The sequence below is a fragment of the Strix aluco genome, chromosome 24 (assembly GCF_031877795.1).
Source record: "Strix aluco isolate bStrAlu1 chromosome 24, bStrAlu1.hap1, whole genome shotgun sequence".
In the NCBI taxonomy this organism is placed as follows: Eukaryota; Metazoa; Chordata; class Aves; order Strigiformes; family Strigidae; genus Strix; species Strix aluco.
This window is the reverse complement of record NC_133954.1, coordinates 2,328,329-2,350,212: the sequence shown is the minus strand read 5'-3', so window position 1 is coordinate 2,350,212 and position 21,884 is coordinate 2,328,329. Positions and strand designations below refer to the sequence as shown.

General features: G+C 40.7%; 1 protein-coding gene across 1 annotated transcript; it reads right to left on the bottom strand.

Annotated features, from left to right (window-relative positions):
* Positions 1 to 17,341: 17,341 nt before the first annotated feature.
* On the bottom strand, positions 17,342 to 21,664 carry LOC141933961 (olfactory receptor 10C1-like). The gene is made up of 2 exons (XM_074849102.1): positions 20,758 to 21,664; positions 17,342 to 17,397 (listed from the first exon to the last, which is right to left on the bottom strand). The coding sequence occupies exons 1-2, from the start codon at positions 21,662 to 21,664 to the stop codon at positions 17,342 to 17,344; spliced, it is 963 nt and encodes a 320-aa protein (XP_074705203.1).
* Positions 21,665 to 21,884: the final 220 nt, after the last annotated feature.

Genomic DNA, 21,884 nt, shown 5'->3' with positions numbered 1-21,884 from the left:
CTTCTCCAACATCCCCCAACCTATGAAGAAAATTACCTCCATACTTGTCAGACCGAGTACAACATCTAGACTAGTTATTCCATTCTGAGCTGCTTAGTCTGATCTTATTGCCTAACCAATGAATGCCTATATTTACTGCCTAAACAATGAAGACAGATACTTTTAAATTGTAATTCATCTTAGCTCACTGAGTACCTATCTAAGAATGCAAAGAATCATTCTTTGGAGGTTTCTGTGTCTCTATATTCTCTCACTGCAAAGGAAAGCTACAGCAACTTCCTCCAGCTTATATTAACTCTTTAAAAAAGCTAAAGCATTGTGAGGCAACTCCCTTCCCCATGTGCCTGCTGCACTCCTTCTGTTGTCAAATGAAAGCAACAGGCGCTTTGAGAGAGCAGTCTTTGCTGTGTTCTAGACACCTAGATATTATAACAAGCTTAATCATTGCTTGACGGAAAGGAAATAAGTCCTGTTAAAGCATGATTCAGCTGATTAGCCTGCTTGGGGTTCAGCTGAATTCCTCTCCAAGATTTCATTACTAAAATGGAGGAGTTTAAATGTGTTACCTACATGCAGATACCTATATTTAGATACCAAAATCAGGTTATTTTTAAGCATGGTGTCTCTACAGAGCAGCATTCACTTGCTTCAATACAGGCGTTTATTGTCATGTTAGGTGTTGAGGTACGAGAATCTAACACATGCTGAACCAGTTATTTTAGATATTCCAGACAGGAAAGGTTTAATGTTTTAATACTAAATTTACTTCTTCAAACGTACTTGGCATTACATGGGATTTTGATTTAACAGGTTGATAAGAAATGTACTGAAATCACAACAGACACAACACAGCAATTGCAATATACAGTTAAATCACAATACAAGCACGATTCCTATTTATTGGTCTCTGTACGCTGTCACAACGCTGGGTGTCCCCTCGCTGGGAAGGAATATGTGGATTGAAGCAGCTGAAGCCCATTGTTCTCTTCAAAGTTCATTTTATCAGTTGTTCATTTTTCATACTTTAGGTTGGACTGAGCCATGTATATACTTCCCCCATGCTGGTCTGGCTGTCTCAGAAAGACCTTTACACTTTTTGATTACCTCAGGGAAGGGCATTTAAATAAGCAGTTGATCCACTCAACTGATGGAGACATTTATCTTAAGCTAAGGCCAACCCTCCATTCCCCGTAGTATCGAGTAAGTTCAGCTTTCTCTACAACAGCTGTGGCCACTTGCTATAGTCTTTGGTGATCTTCATGAGCATGTCACTGTGCCCAGCCCCTCTGAGCCTTCTTCCACTATAGAGGGTTGCTAATCAGTCACAGGAGGTTATCCTGCCAAGCCTCCAGTTGTAGGAAGCCGTAGCTACAGCTGTGGCTGTAGATCTTCATCAAGTTCTACATCACATCTGCCAGCCCTGTGTAGATATTTCAGAAACCTCTGACATTCATGAGATGAATGGTCTCCATAAAAGCTCTGGATCCCCCTGTGGCACTAAGGGTCTGTGAATAAACAACTGCATGTTGTTTCCAGTTTCTAATTGCCATCAGTGGAGACTTTCAGCTCAGTTCACATACCCACACATAAGTGCTTAGAGCCATTTAAGAGGTATTTAGAGATCAAAAGCATAGTGTGGCTTTTATAACATAGCATGAACTGGAGAACCTTATTCTACTGGCAGCTATGCAGAACAAAGCAGGTCATCTCTAACGGCATCATAGATCTTTAAGTAACTGATTCAAGTCCAGATGGTCAGTTTGTCTCCCACTAAAGCAGATCTGTACATGTTTTCAAATGAACTGCATACTGAAAATACTTTTTTCCCCTTAAAGGTAAGTAAAGTAAGGTAAGTAAATATAAAACAGACATATTGTCATGGTTTGAGCCCAGAGAGCAACTGAGCGCCACGCAGCTATTCTCTCAACCCTTCACCCCCTAGCATTGGGAAGGAGAAAATTAATCAAAAGGCTCAGGAATGGAGATAAGGACAGAGAGGGGTGACTCACCCATTAATGGTCACAGGCAAAAGACAGACTCATTAGGGGAAGAAAAAGGACATCACTTTAATTCAAAATACTAATGATAACAACACTTAACAGACAGAATGGGACAGTGAGAAGAGTCATCATATCTTAAAAACACCTCCCCCACCCCTCCCTTCTTCCTGGGCTCAGTTTTGTTCCTGATATCTCTACCTCCTTCCCCCAGTGGTGCAGGGTCAGGGGATGGGGGGTGCAGTCAGTCCACCACTTCTTCCTGCAAGGCGGGAGGAAGCACACTTCTGCATTCTTCTCCCTGCTCCACACGGCATCCCTCTCATGGGAGACAGTCCTCCACAAACTTTCTCTGTCATGAGTCCTCCCCATGGGATGCATTCTTCTCCAGGTGCTCCAGTGTGGGTCACCTCCATGTGCTGCAGTCCTCGCAGCACTGAGCTACAACAACAGGGGCTTCTTCTTCCCACAGAGTCCTGGGGGTCCCCCATAGGCCGCAGGTGAATCTCTGCTCCTCTGGTGACCTCCATGGGTGGCCCTGCCATCTCACCATGGGATACAGGGGGGCTGTCTGCTCCAATGCACCTTCCTCCCTTCCTCCTCCTTCCTTCCACTGACCTTGGTGTTCACATAGGTGTCCTTGTAATTCCTCCTCACAAGTCCCCTCTCCACCTCCCAGATTCCCTTTTTTAAATACGTTAGCACCATCACTAACTGGCTCAGCCTCGGCCAGAGATGGGTCTGAGTTGGAGCTGGGGAACTTTCAAGAAGCTTCTCACAGGGGGCCACTGTTATAAGTAAATTCTCAAATTGATGTGAGACAGGGCCAATAAAAATTCCAATTGTTTATTTAGCAAGCGGCAACAAGCAAAACAGCGCTGGGCGGCCGGGGAGTCCTTGCTCCACCAACGGCACGCACTCACTTCCTGAGGGTCCGTCTTTTTTATATCCTCCGCCTTCCGGTATCGGGTCTCTCTGAGAGGCGTACTCCGCGTCTGCGCACTTTGCAGCTAGGGGGTCGCTCCATCCGGGTCTTCCTCGCGTCACCAACTCCTCGTATTTCCTGCTTTCCTGAGAGTGGCTCACAAAGCTTTTGTTTATATCTTACAGAGTACAGACACTTCCCCTTTGTCCTTCTTCCCTTCTCCCTCCTTTCAGTCTTTTGCACAATAGGAGTCCTTGCTTCAGCATTTCAACTGAGATAAGCACTTGCAGTCAGTTAGTCGTTACACAGTGTAATAGTTAAGATTAAGCTTAGGTCTACATAGTTTATGGAATAACATGTCACGAGCTCCCAGTATCTTTAATGGAATTTGATGAACAAACAGTTTACTGTCTATCACAATCCCCCCTTTTTCTTTTTACCATTTTGTTCATCAAATCATTGTAATTCTTGTTGACTTAACAGGAGAGTTTTTTTCAATTTAAAGTCATCATCTAATTGGTCGTTTTTGGTTTTAATGAGTATTGGACGGGTGACAGACATCAGATATGTTACCTGCTGCATCATTCTCCAAGTTATGACATATAATATTATTGACAAAGTCAAACTGATCAAAACTAATATCAAGAGAACCACAATGGGGTGACACAACTTATTCAAGATGCCTGTAGTAGTAGGTGACCATCCAAAAAGGGTGTCCCACCAGTTATGTTCTGCATTCTTTTTGCTCTTTCCAAGACTCGGTGTATTTCCTCCACATTGTGATGAACAGTTATTAGAGTTTTCTGTCCGTTTTCTCTAACTTTCTCTAAAATCTCAACTAAGTCTTTGTGTTGAAGTAACTGCTTAACCAAAGTGAGATTCATTCCAATGGGTGTAGGTTGTAGATTATGTATTAACATATAATTGGATTGTAGGAGTTGGTGAGACATGATCGGGGCTAAATAGGAAAAGTCACATCTGATTATCTTTGTGAAATTGTAAACACAGAGATTTGAATAATTTTTAGTCTCTACTATGATCTTGTCTACGGTTAAGAATTCACAAACCGTCCTCAAACATACACAACCTTTGCCGATATATATGAGTACTGTTTTAGGATTTTCATTGGGATGGACCTCAAAGTGGCAAATATTTTGTTCAGTATCTAAACAAATATCTTGTGCCTCAATTGCATTGCCTTCACAAATGAATCCTTGTTGTTCCCGTACAATGCAAGACTCTAGATTGACAGTTTGCCATTTTTCGTTTACCTTTCGGGCCCATACTCTATGCTCAGAAGGATAGAGTATGGTCCCGTTGTGATTCAGCCCTAATGCAATGACAGAGTAAATTTGCTATATGGTGGCATTGTAAATAGTGAGTATAAAGGTAGTAGTTGTGTTTGTGATGGGGTCATAGGTAAAGTTTACCAGGTTCCACCAGGATTGGAGTCTCCTTTCAAAATCAGTGGCACTGTCCCAAATTATTCTCCGAATTTCAGTAGGGAGAATACCTTCTTCACCTTCTCTTATAATTGAGGTAGCTATCGACTGCATCCATATTTGAGCCTGGATGCAGCTGAGAGCTAAAGAGAGGTTATTTTGGAGCACGCTGAGTGCATCTGTAATCAATTCATGATTCTTTATATTTACCTTTTCCCCTTTTGGTAATATATTTGACAACAGCCACTGGTTAGCCCCCAAAGCCAATAAGGAAGATCGCAAAGGTCGTTGTATATTAGTTAAATCACTAATTGAGGTAGTCAACTTGTTCATTATCACCTCCGAATCAATACTATTTAAAACTCCCAATCCTGTTCCCAAAGCACCGGTTAAGTCTCTCTGCGTTCTTCTCGTGTGAGGAGTTCGTTTTTGCAGCCAGGTTGTCCATCTCTCATAAGAAGTCTTTAGGAAAGGTGAACAGGCTGGCTGAATGTTTGAAACATTATTTTGCATCAGCAATTCAACTTGTTTGAGAGACCACACCGGGTTAAACAGCATTTGTTGTTGACCTGTATTTCTAATTGCATATGGTTCAATTCCAAAGATTCTTGGGTTAAGCACGACAGTTGGTTGTGTTGGAACAGTATGAGTAGGAGTAGTTGTAGTTTCCTCCTGTATGTTCAATGGAAATTGGAAAGATATAGCTTGATCTCTTGACCTGATCCCTTCCAAACAAACTATGGACACCGGTTGGGTTGCAGTAAATGCATACCAACAGGCCTCTGACTCACAACGGGTTTGAGTTATTTTAGATTCCGTCTTGTCTCTGATAACGATTTGAGTCAAAGGGGGCTGACGGACGGTTTGAATCAAAGGGTGTCGGCTTGTTATCACACTTACATTGAATACTCTGCAGCCTATCTGTATCTCATCTCCTTTTTTAGTTGTTCAGGTATGGGATGAATTTTCCCATTTTTGAAGTGTTTGGTTATTATTTATTATGGTGGTTGTTAACTTTGTCCCATACAAATCTGCACCCATACATCCTGTATGTTTATAATAAGCGTCTGACCAGGGTCATACTATTTGGTTAGTTAGGGTATGTTCAAAAGGTTGGTGGAATTGGTTAGTCGTTCTAACTCACCCTAGTGGTGTATTCGCGGTGATTAATACACCTAGCCAGGCTGTCCAATAATTCCAATAGAAGGCTGGTGGGATTCTATAAATTTGTGTAGTTTCTCTTAGTTTCTTTTGTATCAGGTTGTTTGGCACTCCTATCTGGCCCTTCCCTCTCAGAGGTCCTTTTCTCTTCAGAGTAGGGTAGCAAAGTTTTCCCACTTTAGTACATCTCTGCCTCCTCTGCCTACTCTGTTGCTTAGAGCAGCAGGGTGTTCCATCTTCTCGGCAGCAGCCGTATTCTTCGGGGGTACGCTTACCTCTGCTCCAGGACACGTAGGCCTCCCAGTTTTTAGCTTCAACCTCAGGTCCACGACAGGGGACCCAGGGGATCTGCTTTCTACAGATCACCCTTAGGATCTGAGGGTGATATTCAGTAGGCCAATTAGGGTGAGTGCACTCTATTTCGGGATTTATCCCTTTGGTAAATATTTCCCACCAAGTTTTAGAATCTTCAATTATTTTTCCCATTTTTACTTCAATTTTTAGGGCCTGATTAGTTAATCTCCGTTCTCATTGATAACACTGATTACAACTAGACCGAAGATTTATTCCATGTGCATTATGAATCCACCAGCCTTCTTTACATACATTACACTTTATGCATATAAAGGGAAAACAAATACAAGTTTCAATTGGACAAAATATCAGGGTCTCACTCATCGAGTCCTTCGTAGCTTCTTATCCCACAATGTGTAGAGAGTTCTTTCAGGTTTTCCGAAGGGTGACTCGTAGATCCCCAGGAGGACTGGTCACTTTCCAGGTCGAATCCTGTATAGGTCCCTTTACTCGGCTCGCGTGTGTCCGCTCCTTCTCAGCAGTCCGAACAGCAGTTTCTGTAGTGATAAGAGCAACATAGGGTCCTCCCCAACGGGGGTGTCAAAGAAGATTCTTTCCATGATTTGATTAGTCCTTTATCTCCTGGTTGGATTTGATGCATGGCCACATCCAATGGAGGCCTTTGCACTACCATCCCCCGGGCCTGCAGTTGTTTTCTCTTTGCCATTAGCTGTATTAGGTAGGATTTTATCTTTAATTCTTCAAGTTGGGGGTGATCCGGTGGCATTTCTAAATCATAGGGCATCCCATATAGCATTTCAAAGGGAGAAATGCCTACATTGGTTCGGGGCTGAGTTCTGATATTTAACAAGGTTAAAGGGAGACACTTTACCCATGACATTTTGGTTTCTAACATTAATTTGGTAAGTTTTTTGTTTTTTTTTTTTATTTCTCCATTCATATGTTCAACTTCCCCTGAGCTCTGCGGGTGCCACGGAGTGTGGTATTGCCACTGTGTACCCAGGGCAGCCAAAGTCTCTTTGGCTACTCTGGATACAAAGTGTGGACCTCTATGTGAGTCTATTGCTTCTATTGCTCCATACCGAGGTATGATTTCTTCAAGTAATATCCTTGTTACTGTGTGAGCTGTGGCTCGGGCTGTGGGAAAGGCTTCTACGAATTGGGTTAAATGATCTATAATTACTAATAAGTATTTATACCTTCCCACCTCTGGTAATTCGGTGAAGTCTATTTGTATTCTTGCAAAAGGTCTATGAGCCAATTCTTGCCCCCCCCCCCCCCCCATATACTTGTTTTCTTATTTGGTGTTTATTTACTTTTTACAAAACAGACATTCCCCTATCACTCGCTTAGCTATATCATATATCCCAATGCACATGTATTTAGTTGCAAATTGATCCACTAATGCCTGAGTTCCCCAATGAGTTTTCTTGTGGAATTGCTGCATTATCTTGGTAGCTATGGGTTTTGGGAGAACTTCTCGGCCGTCCGGGAGTTCCCATGTTCCACTAGCTTTCTGTTTAATTCCCATTTAATTTTGCTTGTTCTTGAACAGTAAAGCTTAAAATTTCATAGGGTTTTCCATGAAAGAAAAAAAAAAAAACACTTAAAACTTGGTCTTTCACATATACATTTTATGCCGTCTACCCCGAAATCTTCCCAGCAAGCATTACAGGCTAGGTAATTATCTCCACAATTAACACACCGCTGTCTGGCCTCTATCGGATCATCTAAGTGCAGTGTTAATAGCGCTGCTCTTTTTGCCTCTTGAAGTTTTAACTTTCATCAGCCATCTAGAGTGAAGAACATGTGGATCATGAAGGAATTTATGACAGTGTAAATCCAGTCTGAGCTGATTATGCTTTATGCATAATATCATATGATACATACAATACAAAACATCTAAAAGAGTTATTAGAGAAGCCTTTTTTTAAATATCATACTGTGTGGAAGAACTAATACTTCAGTGACAAAGCAAAAGACCCTCATTTCCACACATGAGAGAGTTCTGATTTGGACACCAAAACTGATACAGTGTAAATGAATAATTAAACAATTCTGGTAGAAAGCAATTAACCTTTTGAGAGCAGATGTTTTTTTCACTCTCTGGAAACTCCAGTGTCTCTCCACTGTTTATAAATATTAAGCAATCACAGAATCACAGAATAATGGCAGTTGAAAGGCTCCTCCAAAGGTAATTTTGTCCAATCTCCTGTTCAGAGGAGGTTAGAGGAGCTTGTTCAAAGATTTGTAGAGTCATGTTTTGAACATGACCAAGGATTAATATCCCATCACTTCTCTGGGCAAAATGTTCCAGTGCTTTTGACTGTTTTATTAAAAAAAAAAAAAAAAAAAAAAAAAAGCACACACAGACACAAAAGTACACACAAACAAACAAATCACTATCAGCCATTCCAGCTCACCCTGTGCTCCAGCCCCCTAACCATCTTGGTGGTCTTCCCCTGCACTTGCTCATATATGTCAATGTCTTTCTTGTCATGGGGATCCCCAGATGGGACACAGTACTGCAGATGGGGTCTCACAGTGGCTGAATGGAGCCATAACTTTACTTCTATTTCCTTTCATCACTTCCTGTTGGCTACATGCTTGCTAATACAGCCCAGGATGTGGTTGGCCACCTCTGTTGCAAGGGCACACTGGCATTATTCTGGTTCAGGTACAGGACTTGGCATTTGCTGTTCTTGAACTTCATGGAGTTCTGCCCTCCGGTATAACTGCTCCCCCCAGTTTGATATCATCTGAAAATGTTTTGAGAATTAATTCCATCTTATCATTCAGACTATTGTTAAAGACATTAAACACCAGTGACTCTAGTATCAATCCCTGAGGGACACCTCTAGTAACAGACCACCAATTGGATTTTCTACTGCTGATAACAACCCTTAGAGACCAATGGTTAGGCCAGTTTTCCACTTACTTTATCAACCATTTATCCAGGGGCAGGGGCATTGTCCTCTACGTAAAAGAATGGATTGACTGCACAGAACTGTCTTTGAAAATCAGTTATGAACAGGTTGAGAGCTTGTGAGTAAAACTTAGGGGCCAACAAAGGAAACCTTGTGGTTGGTGTTTACTACAGGCTGCCTGACCAAGGGGAGCCTGTTGACAAAGAGTTCTTACTTCATCTACAGGAAACATCATGCTCACAGTCTCTGATCCTCCTGGGGGACTGTGGTGGTGCAATTCTTACCCTTCCCCACCCCTCCTTGTTGGGCTGCTTGGTGCAAGGTGTGATTCCACCCACATCCCCCGAGCTATACACCAATCTGTGGAGATAAGGACTGCTAATGTTAAGGTGCCCCCTTAACGAGCCTGGCTCCTGCCCCTCCCGATTGCTCGGAAATGGTTAAAATGGCCCATCATCTCCTAAGGGCCTAGCACACCTGTGCCTGGGATGTGGTCAAATGGGAACAAGAACAGAGTTTCACATTCATCGAGTTCTTGTGCAACTGCTGGAAGGCACCAGAAGGTATCAGACAAAAGTCAATTATCTTGGACCCTATAAATGGTGACCAACAGGGAGACCCTTTGAGCTCTCCTGGATCGCAGCGGGCCTGTGACCAGCATCTCCCCTGAGCTGGGACGCCTCTCAGGTACCAAAACCTTTAAGGTGTCATCTGCTGCCAGAGCTGATGGAAGGCCAGGGCAAAGTCCACCCACTCGAGTCTCAATTATCGCCCGTTGAGGAATGCCAAGGCATTGTATTTACTCTAAACTCGAGAGGGAAATTTTCCTTTGAGGTAGCTTCTCTTTCACCCGTTCTTTCTCTGCTTATTGGTGTGTGGGTACGTACTTCATTCTACTGGATCCAGATACTTTTGTTTCTGTCTGTGTGTTTGTACATTTTATGTATGCGCATGTATATATGTATAAATTAAGGTACCATTAAGTAAGTTAGTGTGAATCTTGTCATTTTAGAATCCCTAAATAAGTCACTTTTCTTTCTTTCAACATTTCTGAATTATTTTGTAATGATAAATTGCTGTTAGTTATTAATAAATCTAGATTTCCTGCTAAACCATCACCGTGTTAATACTTTCACCCGCGACAGGGACTTCAGTCACCCAGACGTCTGCTGGAAAAAGCAGCACAGCAAGCTGTAAGCAGACCAGGAGACTCTTGGACTCTGTCAAGGATAACTTCATAATCCAGGTGATAGACAGACCAACCAGAGGAGAAGTGTTACTGGACCTGTTGCTTACCAACATGGAAGAAATAATTAGAGACTGGTGGTAGCCTGAGATGGAGTGATCATGCCCTGGTGGAATTCACAGTCTTGAGGGATATGGGCCAGGTGAAGAGTAGGGTTGGGACATTGAACTTTAGGAGAGCAAATTTGCAATTGTTTCAGTAATTATTGGATGGGACCCTCTGGAAAATTCCCATCACAGATAAAGGAGCAGAACAGGGCTGGCAGCTCTTTAAGCACATTTTTCTTAAGAGCACAAAAGAATTTGATTCCCATGTGTAAGAAATTGAGCAAGGAAGGCAGGAGATCAGCATGGATCAGTAAGGCTTTCCTGGTCATGCGTAAGAAGGAAATGAACAAGCAGTGGAACTAGGGACATGTATCCTGGGAAGAGTATATGGATGCTCCCTGGATGTATAGAGACTGGGTCAGGAAATCTAAGGCATATTTGGAGCTGAATTTGGCAAGGGATGCAAGGAGTAATAAGAAGAGCTTCTACAGGTACATTAGCCAGAAAAGGAATATCAAAGAAAATGTACCCCACCTGTAAATAAAACAGGAGAGCTGGAGACAACCAACACAGAGAAAGCTGAAGTATTCAATTTTTTGTCACAGTTTTAAATGGCAATCTCTCCCACATGTCTCAAGCCCCTGAACCTCAAGGCAGGGACTGGGGGAATGAAGTCCCTCCCGCCATAGGAGAAGATCAGGTTTGAGACCACCTGAGGAACCTGAACATATATAAGTCTATGGGACTTAATGGGATGCATTCCAAGGTCCTGAGGCAATCAGCTGATGGACACGGAAGAACTATGGATGACATCTACCTGGATTTCTGCAAGGCCTTTGATACAGTCACCCACAACATTCTTACCTCTAAAATGGAGAGATACCTGTTTGACGTATCAACTGTTAGATGGATAAGGAATTGGCTGGATGGCCACATCCAAAGTGTTACAGTCAATGTCCAAGTGGAAAACCTTAATGAGTGATGTCCGTCAAGGGTCTGTACTGGTACAAATATTATTTAATTATCTTCATCAGTGACACAGAAAGTAGGGTTGAGTGCATCCTCAAGCTGAGTGGTGCAGTTGATTTGCTAGAGGGAAGGGATGTGCCATCCAGAGGGGCCTTGACAGGCTTGAGGATTGAGGCCATGTGAACCTCATGAAGTTCAACAGGCCAAGTGCAAGGTCCTTTCAGCTGTGTTGGTGCGATCTCCACTGCCAGTACAGACCGGGGGATGAATGGATTGAGAGCAGCCCAGTGAAGAAGGACTTAGGGATACTGGTGGATGAAAAATTGGGCATGAGCTGGGAATGTGTGCTTGCAGCCCAAAAAGCAAATGGACTGCATCAGAAGGAGCATGTCAGCAGGTCAAAGGAGCTGACTGTTCCCCTCTGCTCTCATGGGATCTCACTTGGAGTACTGCATCCATCTCTGAAGTCCTCAGCCCAGGAAAGACATGGACCTCTTAGAGCATGTCCAGAGGAGCACCACAAAAATGATCTGGATGTCTGGAACACCTCACCTACTAATAAAGGCTGAGAGTTTGGGTTGTTCAACCTGGAGAAGAGAAGGCCCTGGGAGAACTTTATTTACTAGAGGGAAGGGCTGCCATCCGGAGAGCATCCCTTTCAATATATAGAGGGGGCTTCTAAGAAAGATGGAGAGAGACTTTTTACGAAGGCATGTAGTGACAGCACAAGGTGCAATGGTTTTAAACTGAAAGAAGGTAGATTTGGATTGAATCATAGAACTGTAGAATCCCAGGTTGGAAGGAACCTCAAGGGCCATCTGGTCCAACCTTTCTTGGCAAAAGCACGGTCTAGACAAGATGGCCCAGCACCCTGTCCAGCCAAATCTTAGAAGTGTCCAATGTTGCGGAATCCACCACTACCCTGGGGAGATTATTCCAATGGCTGATTGTGAAAAATTTTCCTCTTGTGTCTAACTGGAATCTCCCCAGGAATAACTTGTATATATTATGCCTCGTCTTTTCCATGTGATTCCTTGTAAAAAGGGAGTCTCCATTTTCTCTGTAGTCACCCTTTAAATACTGAAACATGGTGATAAGGTGTCCCCTAAGCCTTCTTTTCTCAAGGCTGAACAAACCCAGTTCTCCCAGCCTTTCCTCACAGGTGGGCTTCCCAGTCCTTTGATCATCTTTGTGGCCCTTCTCTCGACACTCTCCAGCCAGTCCACATCTTTTTTGCACAACGGGGACCAAAACTGAACACAGTATTCCAGGTGTGGCCTGACAAGCGCTGAGCAGAGTGGGATGATGACTTATTTATCTCTGCTGGTGATGCCCTTGTTGATGCAGCCCAGCATCCTGTTGGCTTCCTTTGCCACAGCAGCACACTGTTCACTCATATTGAGCTTGTTGTCCACCAGGACCCCAGGTCCCTTTCCACAGAGCTGTTCCCATGCCAGGTAGATCTCAGGCTGTGCTGAACAAAGTACATAATTTTCATAGAACCATAGAATTGTAAAACATTTCTTCCTTATAACCAAACCTTAGACAATTTTTTATGATGGGGGTGGTGAGACAGTGGAAGAGGTTTCCCAGAGAAGCTGAGGATGATCTTTAAATGCCCCTTCCAACCCAAACGATTCTATAACTTTATGATTCTATGAAAATTATGGACTTTTAATCCAAGCATGATCTGGATGTCCTTAACTAATACAACAGTTCACACATAGCTAAAACCTGAAACAACAGCATGCAAGCCCAACTGAGATCTCAGGATATGTGATCTCCAGGAGTCTGTACTATAAACTCACTTTGGTACCCTTTCTTCATTCTTCCTGTGTTTTGTCATGTTTGGGCTGAGCTCTAGGGAACATGTCCCAGATGGCATAAGAGAAAATACATAAGGAAGTTTCCTACTCATATCTTCAACTTTCTAAGCTAGACAAACTCATAAAGATATTCTCATAGCAACTTTACACAGAAGATACAAGTTTTTTTCTGTCAGTTCTGTCCACGAATAAAGCATGAAAGCAATTCTTCAGTAACTATGTTTTTGCTTTCTGAGTATCACAGTGAATTAGGAAGAATGGAAAGTGGAAATATAATTATAGATGAAAAATGACTGAGAACTCCTGTCCTGAAGCACCAAAGACAAGATATTTGGCCATAAAAGTCCAGCAAGAGCAGCACAGTATGTTATGGTTCCCTGATATTTTTATTTAATTTGATTAAATACTGTCATGTTAGTATATGTCTACACATGTTAATATATATCTACACAAGCTAATCTGTATCTATATATTTTAGAACTGGACATATGAAAAATACTTGAAACTCTTTAGAGAAGAATTTCTCAACTAGATAAAATCAGGCTTCCATGAGTAGTAGCTTTTTCAGAGATTAAGAATGCAATCTTTCTAGTATGAATTGAGATGCCATAGTCCTGACATAAGTTGTCTAAAATTACTTTTCTAATTCTGTATTGTTTTCTGTGGTCAGTGAACAGAAAATTGTAATCCCCAAATAAATTCTGTCCCATATTTTCTCTCTTTGTGTAGATATTAGCTAAGATCATGATAAATATTTTCTCTTTCTTCCATATAAGAAATAGCAATACCTGTGTGAGTAATTTTTGAGTCTCCAAGTGAATGAAAAATAATGACAAATTTAGCTTATGAAAAATTCAAGCATTTGTAGAATTCTCTGATAAACTACACAAGTGAAATTTGACTTTTTTGTGAAATAACAAATGCTGTCATTCATGTAGTCAAGAAAGCACATTCTTAACTGAAAACTTCATAAATGGAATTATGGGTGTATATAAGCTAAAACCCTTTGTATTCTTACTTCTAGCTGAGAAATAAACAAAGACAATCCAGGACATGCTCCACTTAAGTTTAGGCACTTATGAACATACTGAATCAAGGGATAAAATGCTACACTATCTTTTCTGTAATCACAGGGGGAAAAAGGAACTTCTGGTTTTGTATGTTAATCAGCCACAGTGAGAGTGTTCTGTTGATCATGCAGAAGGCATGAGGCAGTTTTGATTCCCAAGTCAATAACATCTTGAGTTATATGTAAGATTCTTCATTTATGGCACCTGAATTTCAACTTCACTTCTTTCAGTCTAGGAAAACCCAAATCTGCAATGAATCTTAGGAGAGTTAAATGTTCAATAAGAGAAGCAGATATTATTTCCCTACTTCCCACCTCCTCCACCTCCCCATTTAAGATGTCATCCAAATTACTGCAATTTTTTAAAAAAAAATTTGGATGCTGACCATTCATAATGTTTCTTTGACTACAACTGCATCTTTAACTTTTTTTTAACCTTGAACAGAAATTTGGGTTTTTAACTGAAAAAAATACATTTCGTGTCAGTTTTATTTTTCACTTTTTCTTGGAAATCTACCACTGAGTGAAAACAATTTTGACTAGCTCCAGTTTTCTGGAAATTATAATCTATGATTATATTGTTTTTGTTTGGTAGAGTAAGAGTGATCCAAAAGAAGAATTACGGACTGACTTCTGCTCACATATACTCTTCACTGTACAGACTTACATTCTCATCCAGAAGAGGCTGGGCGGATTGCATTCCGGAAGTGCATGTGTGAGTGCATTTTGTGTAATAGGTGGGGTGAGGACCACTGAATTGACTTGCTCAGTTGTAGATGTCTCCATAATAGGAACTTAATGTCAGCTGAGATGAGTCACACTTCTCATTCCTGTACAAGGTAGTGTCAAAAAAACACATTAGCAAGGAAGCAATTCTTCTGGTCCTTATGATGAGATACATCATTCATATGAGCCTATTTTTTCTGTTGAATATAAGTGAAGTCTGGACAAGTTGTTCAGATGCAGATTTCTACACTGTACACTTCAATAATTATCAGAAATCCCATTATCTGTATGTTGTGTCCAAAATTATGTAGGAGAAAGAAAATTTTATGCATAGGACAAACATGTTTAATATCTTACCTGTCTCTCTATCACAGGTTATTTATTCTGATCACTGAGAAGACCATGGTTCCAAACACAAACCGTCAAACACTACTGACAGAATTCAGCCTTTTAGGTCTGCCTGATGATCCAAAGTTGCAGTGATTCATACTTGACTTCTTTTCCCTTATCTATATTATAATATTGCTAGGAAACTTACTTATCTTCTGTCTTATCCACCTGGATTCTCATCTGTGTATTCCAATGTACTACTTCCTCAGGCATTATCTCTCATAGATATATGTTACCCTTCCAGCACTTTTCTTCCGTTGCTCATTAATTTTAGCTCAGAGAAGAACCATCTCATTAACTGGCTGTGCAGTTCAAATGTACACGTTTCTTGTGCTGGAAGCTACTGAATACACCCTCCTGGCAGTCATGGCCTACCACCGACATGTGGCCATATGTCTCCCACTCCGCTCCACAATGACCATGAGCAATGGGAAGTGTTTCACATTAACTTCTCTCTCATGGGCGAGTGGCCTGGTACTGCCAATCACACACACTGTCCTGACATGGAGCCTACTTTACTGTGGTCCCAGTGTGACTGATCACTTCGTCTATGAGATGCCTGCTGTACTGCCGCTGGCATGTGCTTATACATATCTGATCAAGCTGGTCACTCAAGTTGGATGCCTTTTCACCCTGTTGATGCTTACCGCTTTCATTGTTTTCTCCTACATGAACATTTTGGTAGTAATTTTGAAGATAAATTCTGCCAAGGGAAGAGAAAAGTTCTCTTCCAACTGCCTCTCACATTTGATAGCTGTAGTTCTGTTCTATGGAAGTGCCATCTACATGTACATGAAACTGAATTCTTTTTATTCCCCTCAGAAGGACAAAATCGTCTCTATCTTACACAATATTCTTACCCCAATGTTAAATCCAATATTTACAGCCTGAAGAACATGGAGGTCAAGAAAGCATTGGTGAGGCTTACTAGAAGGGAAATGTAGCCCTAAGTAACACAAAATATATCTCATAGAGGTGTTTATGTATGGAAGGCTCTTTTAATCATAGAGGGTTGGATTCATAAGTGCCTACATTTACAGTGTAGAAATGGCCATCTGAACTATTCATGCTGTACTGCCTCTACAGTTATTGGGGTAAAACAGAACAATTACTATGCAATTCAACACACTAAATGAGGTATCTGAAATAATTAAATAAACATTGTTTTAAAATTACCTAATGCTTTCCACTGACTGTTAAAGAAGACTAGGATGAGTATTTCCTATACGGAAGTCTAAATCACACATTTCTAAAGCTACTTACCTGTTTTTTTTCTCCTGAAATCCCATGTTTTAATAATAATTGGAGTACTGTTACTAGGAAGTAGGTGCATGAATATCCTTCTACCTCTTTCCCTTGGTATAAGGTCTAAAAAAAGAGTAAAGAAATGAAATATCCAAATGTAGGGTTCACTGGGAGATGGGAACTGTGAGTGTCATTCATTTCCTCTAATTTTAATTAAAAACCCCAGAAGCCTAAGAGGTCTAAAATTTCAAAGAAACTTCTTCATGGGGGTAGCATACATGATTTACATGATGACTTACATGATATACATAATTTAAGATTATTTTAAGAATTTAACAATAAGGAGGCCTGTAATCCAGTGTCTGGAAGGTCTTCTAGGAGTTGGCTATTATTAAACTGTAGCCGTTTAGTATTGCCTTTTGATGTCTGTCTTTGTATGCAATGTGTAACATTACGCAAAGGCTTGCATTATGCTCCCTGCTTGCCAGAGGGTTAGGTTATTTGCATTGCACCCCAAAATTATCATTAAAATCCAGGATCATTAGATTCCTGAGTGATATGAAGAGCCTATATGCCACTATTTACTTGTATTTTAGCTACTTTAGTTTTATAGAAGTTAGATGTTATAGATTAGTCCTGCAAGCTGTAGAGTTTTAATCTTTTATTATTTTTAATGTTTCTGTTACACATAGACTACATATTATTAGTTCAAAAGAAATAACTTACTCAGACAAACAAGGTACCAAATAGAAACAAAAGACACTGATCTTCCAGAGGGTGCTGTCCACAATTTAGGGGTTTTTTTTTTGTTGGATTTCTAAGAAATTGTCTGATGTGATTGCTCCTAATTTTTTTCTTTTTACTTACTTTCTTAGTAATTTTTTAGTAAATTTTCCCATTTCAAGTGAATTTTATTGTGAACTAGAGTTCTTAATGGTATAGATTGCCTATGTTTCATAAAAAAATCAGTGTCTGTTCTTCAGCATGAGGAAAGGGCAATAAAAGCTCACATGTTTTCATGTTATGTAACAGGAGTCAGGTGATGTGGTCAACCAGCTAAACAAGCCATGCTGATATTCCATTAGAAATGCTGTTTTCTTTCAAGCCAAGGGATAAAGGAACATGGGACATCTTGAGAGTACTAGGAAAGTGGCACTGGAGTGTAACTAAGAGATTAGAAGCACAGGTCATGGTTTTACCATGGAACTTGAGCAATAGCAATGGTGGGGAATATCAAAGACACTGTGATTATTTTAGTGGGTGTAGGTATATCAAAACTATAGAAAATCAAGGATTGGTTTAGGTACCTAAATGTACCTATGCAGGGGCACTTAAGGTGCCCAACATTAACTCATCTGGGCTCCAGCTGATGCTTCAGACTGCACATGTCTCTCCTATGCATAAAGACATCCCTGGATAGTCATCCTATGGACCTGTGAACACTAAAATGGCTGTAGACCTTTCATGGACCAACAGGCTGAAGATAGAGGAAATCAATATCATTCCCAAGTCTGTTTTTTTGCCTGTGTCAACTAGCATTCTATCAAATTATTTCAAAGCCAGATGTAGAGGTGAGCAACATTCTCAACATGCATTTTAGGTAGAACTACTCAATTCTGGAGGTAGCAAGAGTTTATTATTGCATATGGATATCATTTCCATCCACTGGACCACAGTGCCTGGGAGTATTTCCAAGCATGTAAAATTTACTAGAATATAAGCTGGGCTATTTTCAAACTAAGCTTAAAAACACCCTCAAAATTAATTTCAAAATCATGCTTCAAATTTTACTTTAGTAGGAATCATAAAGAATGACAAAATATAACATAATGAATGGGAAATGTGTCAAGGAATAGATGGAATTCATAACGAATACATGACAAAAATGTCTTCAGGCAATAGATAAAGCTACAATTCGTGAGTAAAGACTGTCTTGTCATGAATCTAAGAACATAGTTTGCATTTTAGATGATTTTGGCTTTGTCTTCATTTATGTCACTTGTTTAATATTTGTTAATGTTTTCTTCACAAAAAATAGAACAGAACAATAAAATAATGTCTATGTGGGACTGCTATACAATTATGGAGGAAGAAACATAAACAAAAAGCTACAGAATCACACACATGAATTTATATATGAGGATGAGATGTACAATGCTTTACTACTACACCTTAAAGAGCATTTATTTATCTTTGGTGATTAAGGAGGAAATACATATAGGTAGCTGATATAATACCTTGAAGATGGAAAAAAATATTTAAATCTATCCACTTTGAAGTAATTAAAAGCATGAGAACTTTATAATAGTAAGAACATTTTTTTCAGATATATAGTTCTTAAAAGTGAATTTTGTCACACAGCATTCTCCTGGCAAAACTGGCTGCTCGAGGCTTGGATGATTGTACGCTTTGCTGGGTAAAAAACTGGCTGGATGGCCAGGCCCAAAGAGTGGTGGGGAACGGAGTTAAATCCAGTTGGCGGCCGGTCACAAGTGGTGTCCCCCAGGGCTGGGTTTTGGGGCCACTCCTGTTTAATATCTTTATTGATGATCTAGACGAGGGGATTGAGTGCACCTTCAGTCAGTTTGCAGATGACACCAAGTTGGGTGGGAGTGTTGATCTGCTCGAGGGTAGGGAGGCTCTGCAGAGAGATCTGGACAGGCTGGAGCAATGGGCTGAGGCCAACTGGAGGAATTTCAATAATGCCAAATGCCGGGTGCTGCACTTGGGCCACAACAACCCCCAGCAGCGCTACAGGCTTGGGGAGGAGTGGCTGGAGAGCTGCCAGTCAGAGAGGGACCTGGGGGTGTTGATTGACAGCCGGCTGAACAGGAGCCAGCAGTGTGCCCAGGTTGCCAAGAAGGCCAATGGTATCCTGGCTTGTATCAGCAATAGCGTGGCCAGCAGGGACAGGGAAGGGATCTTACCCTTGTACTTGGCACTGGTGAGGTTGCACCTCGATTACTGTGTTCAGTTTTGGGCCCCTCACTACAAAAAGGACATTGAATGACTCGTGCGTGTCCAGAGAAGGGCAACGGAGCTGGTGCAGGGTCTGGAGCACAGGTCTTACGAGGAACAGCTGAGGGAACTGGGGGGGTTTAGTCTGGAGAAGAGAAGGCTGAGGGGAGACCTCATCACCCTCTACAACTCCCTGGAAGGAGGTTGCAGAGAGCTGGGGATGAGTCTCTTGAGCCAAGTAACAAGCGATAGGACAAGATGTAATGGCCTCAAATTGCATCAAGGAAGGTTTAGACTGGATATTAGGAAGCATTTCTTTGCAGAATGGGTTGTTGGGCGTTGGAATGGGCTGCCCAGGGAGGTGGTGGAGTCCCCATCCCTGGAGGTGTTTAAGAGTAGGGTCGACATAGCGCTGAGGGATCTGGTGTAGTTGGGAACTGTCAACGTTAGGTTAATGGTTGGACTAGATGATCTTCAAGGTCTTTTCCAACCTAGATGATTCTGTGATTACTTAAGACATACGAGATGAAATTAAAAACTCATTCTTAGGCTAATGAATCTCACCTCTACAGACTCCAAATTGGTAGTTTCAGAAGATGGCTCATCTTCTGAAAGAGATACCTACGATATGTAGGAAAAATTTATTTCTGGAGGAAGCTACTTGCTTCCTTTTCCAAGGAAATATTAGATTTATTATCCCAGACTTAGACAAGTGACTTTTATACAATTAAAATAGGGCATGTGAATCCTATCTTTTCAGTTATGGAGTGAAAAGCTCTTTAGTTAATAAAGTCAAATATGTCCTGATAAAACCATCACAACAATCTGTAATAGAAATATTAAAGACAGAAAACATACATGAAAGTAATGAGAGATTTTGATCCAAATTCTACATGTCATAGACTGTTCTTCATATATAAAAATTAAGTCTACACTTGCTCTAGAATATTTAAAACAATGACTGAAATTAAACAAAGATCTCTGGGGATGCAATTTTACACACTTTTTTTAATCCATAACAATCTCAGAACTCATAATTGGTAATCAGTAATTTCCTGGACTCTTTATTATAACTTGAATTATGTCTTCTCATTTCCCCAAATAAATTTACTAAACATTTTCAGGAAATTAATGCAATTTGATGAAAACTTATCCTTAGTTCCTTCAGTAAAATCAGATTCCTGAACATCACTCTTCTGTTCAAAAAGTGAGAAACATGTAAAACATGATTTTAAAGTTTATGACAAATAGAAATGGAAAAGAAAAAAAAGGTTTATTTATTTAATAATTTCTGAAGTATCCTTTCAAAATCCTAACATAACTCTGCTAACACTGTCTCTTACAGTTGAAAATCTCCACTCTTCTCTCTCTTCCCAAAAGCTGAAATGTTCTTGGGAATTATTTGGAAATTATTTTTTCTGAACAAGAATTTACAGCAGAAAATACCACTAAACCCACCTGAAACAATAGAAATATTCTATGTCATTTCCACACAAAATTAAGATTCCTCCATCTTTTTCTGAGAGCTCCTTTTACCTCCTTATTCCTCAAACAATAGATAATAGGATTCAATAAAGGAGTCACCACAGAATAAGAAAGTGAGAGCAACTTATCAACAGATGCAGAGTAGCTGGATTTTGGCCGCAAATACATGGAGCTTGCTGTACCGTAGAAAAGAGTCACAACTAAAAGGTGTGAGGAACAAGTGGAAAATGCCTTCTGCTGGCTTTCAGTTGATGATATCTTAAGAATTGTGGAAATTATGTGAATATATGAATAAATGATCAGTAAGAAGGGACCCACAATAGCAAAGACAGCCACCACAATGACTTGAATTTCACTTGGTGAAGTGTTACCACAAAGCAGCTCCAAGAGGGGTTGAATCTCACAGAAGAAGTGGTTGATGGCAAGACCACAGAATGGTAAGCTGAATGTTATGATGGTGTGCACTAAGCCTACAGCAGTCCCGCAAATGTAAGTTCCAGCAACCAGTCCTTTGCAGACTCTACTGTTCATAATGATAGTGTAATGCAAGGGGTAGCATATTGCCACATAACGGTCAAATGACATGGCAGCCAAGAGAAAACATTCTGCAACTCCAAAGAAAAGGAAAAAAAACATTTGCATTGCACATCCTGTCCTGGAAATACCTATTGTTCCTACCATTAGATTCTCAAGCATCTTTGGGACAATGACTGACAAATAGCAGATATCCAAACAGGACAGCTGAGTGAGGAAGAAATACATGGGGTTGTGAAGGGTGTTATCACAGTTTATTATCAGAGCAATCACTGTGTTAGCCATCAGGGTGAGGATATAAAGAGATAATAAGGCTACAAAGAGCAAATGATGCAAGTGAGACACTTCAGAAAAACCCAGGAGTGTGAATTCGCTCACTTCACTGAGGTTCATGGGAATCATCCCTCTTTGGTACCCAGTAGAACTATTCTCTCTTCAGTTTATGGCTCAGTAGTTGATGAGGTTGCAAACAAGCAGGCAAACTGGCAATCAAAATGCAATTGATTGATTGAACAGGCAAATGGATGAGTAAAATTTAGAAATTATCCAGATTTTGAAAAGATTTTCTGAACAGATTATAAAGGTTTTACTAAAGAAAATCAGGCAGTCTTCTGCATATAAT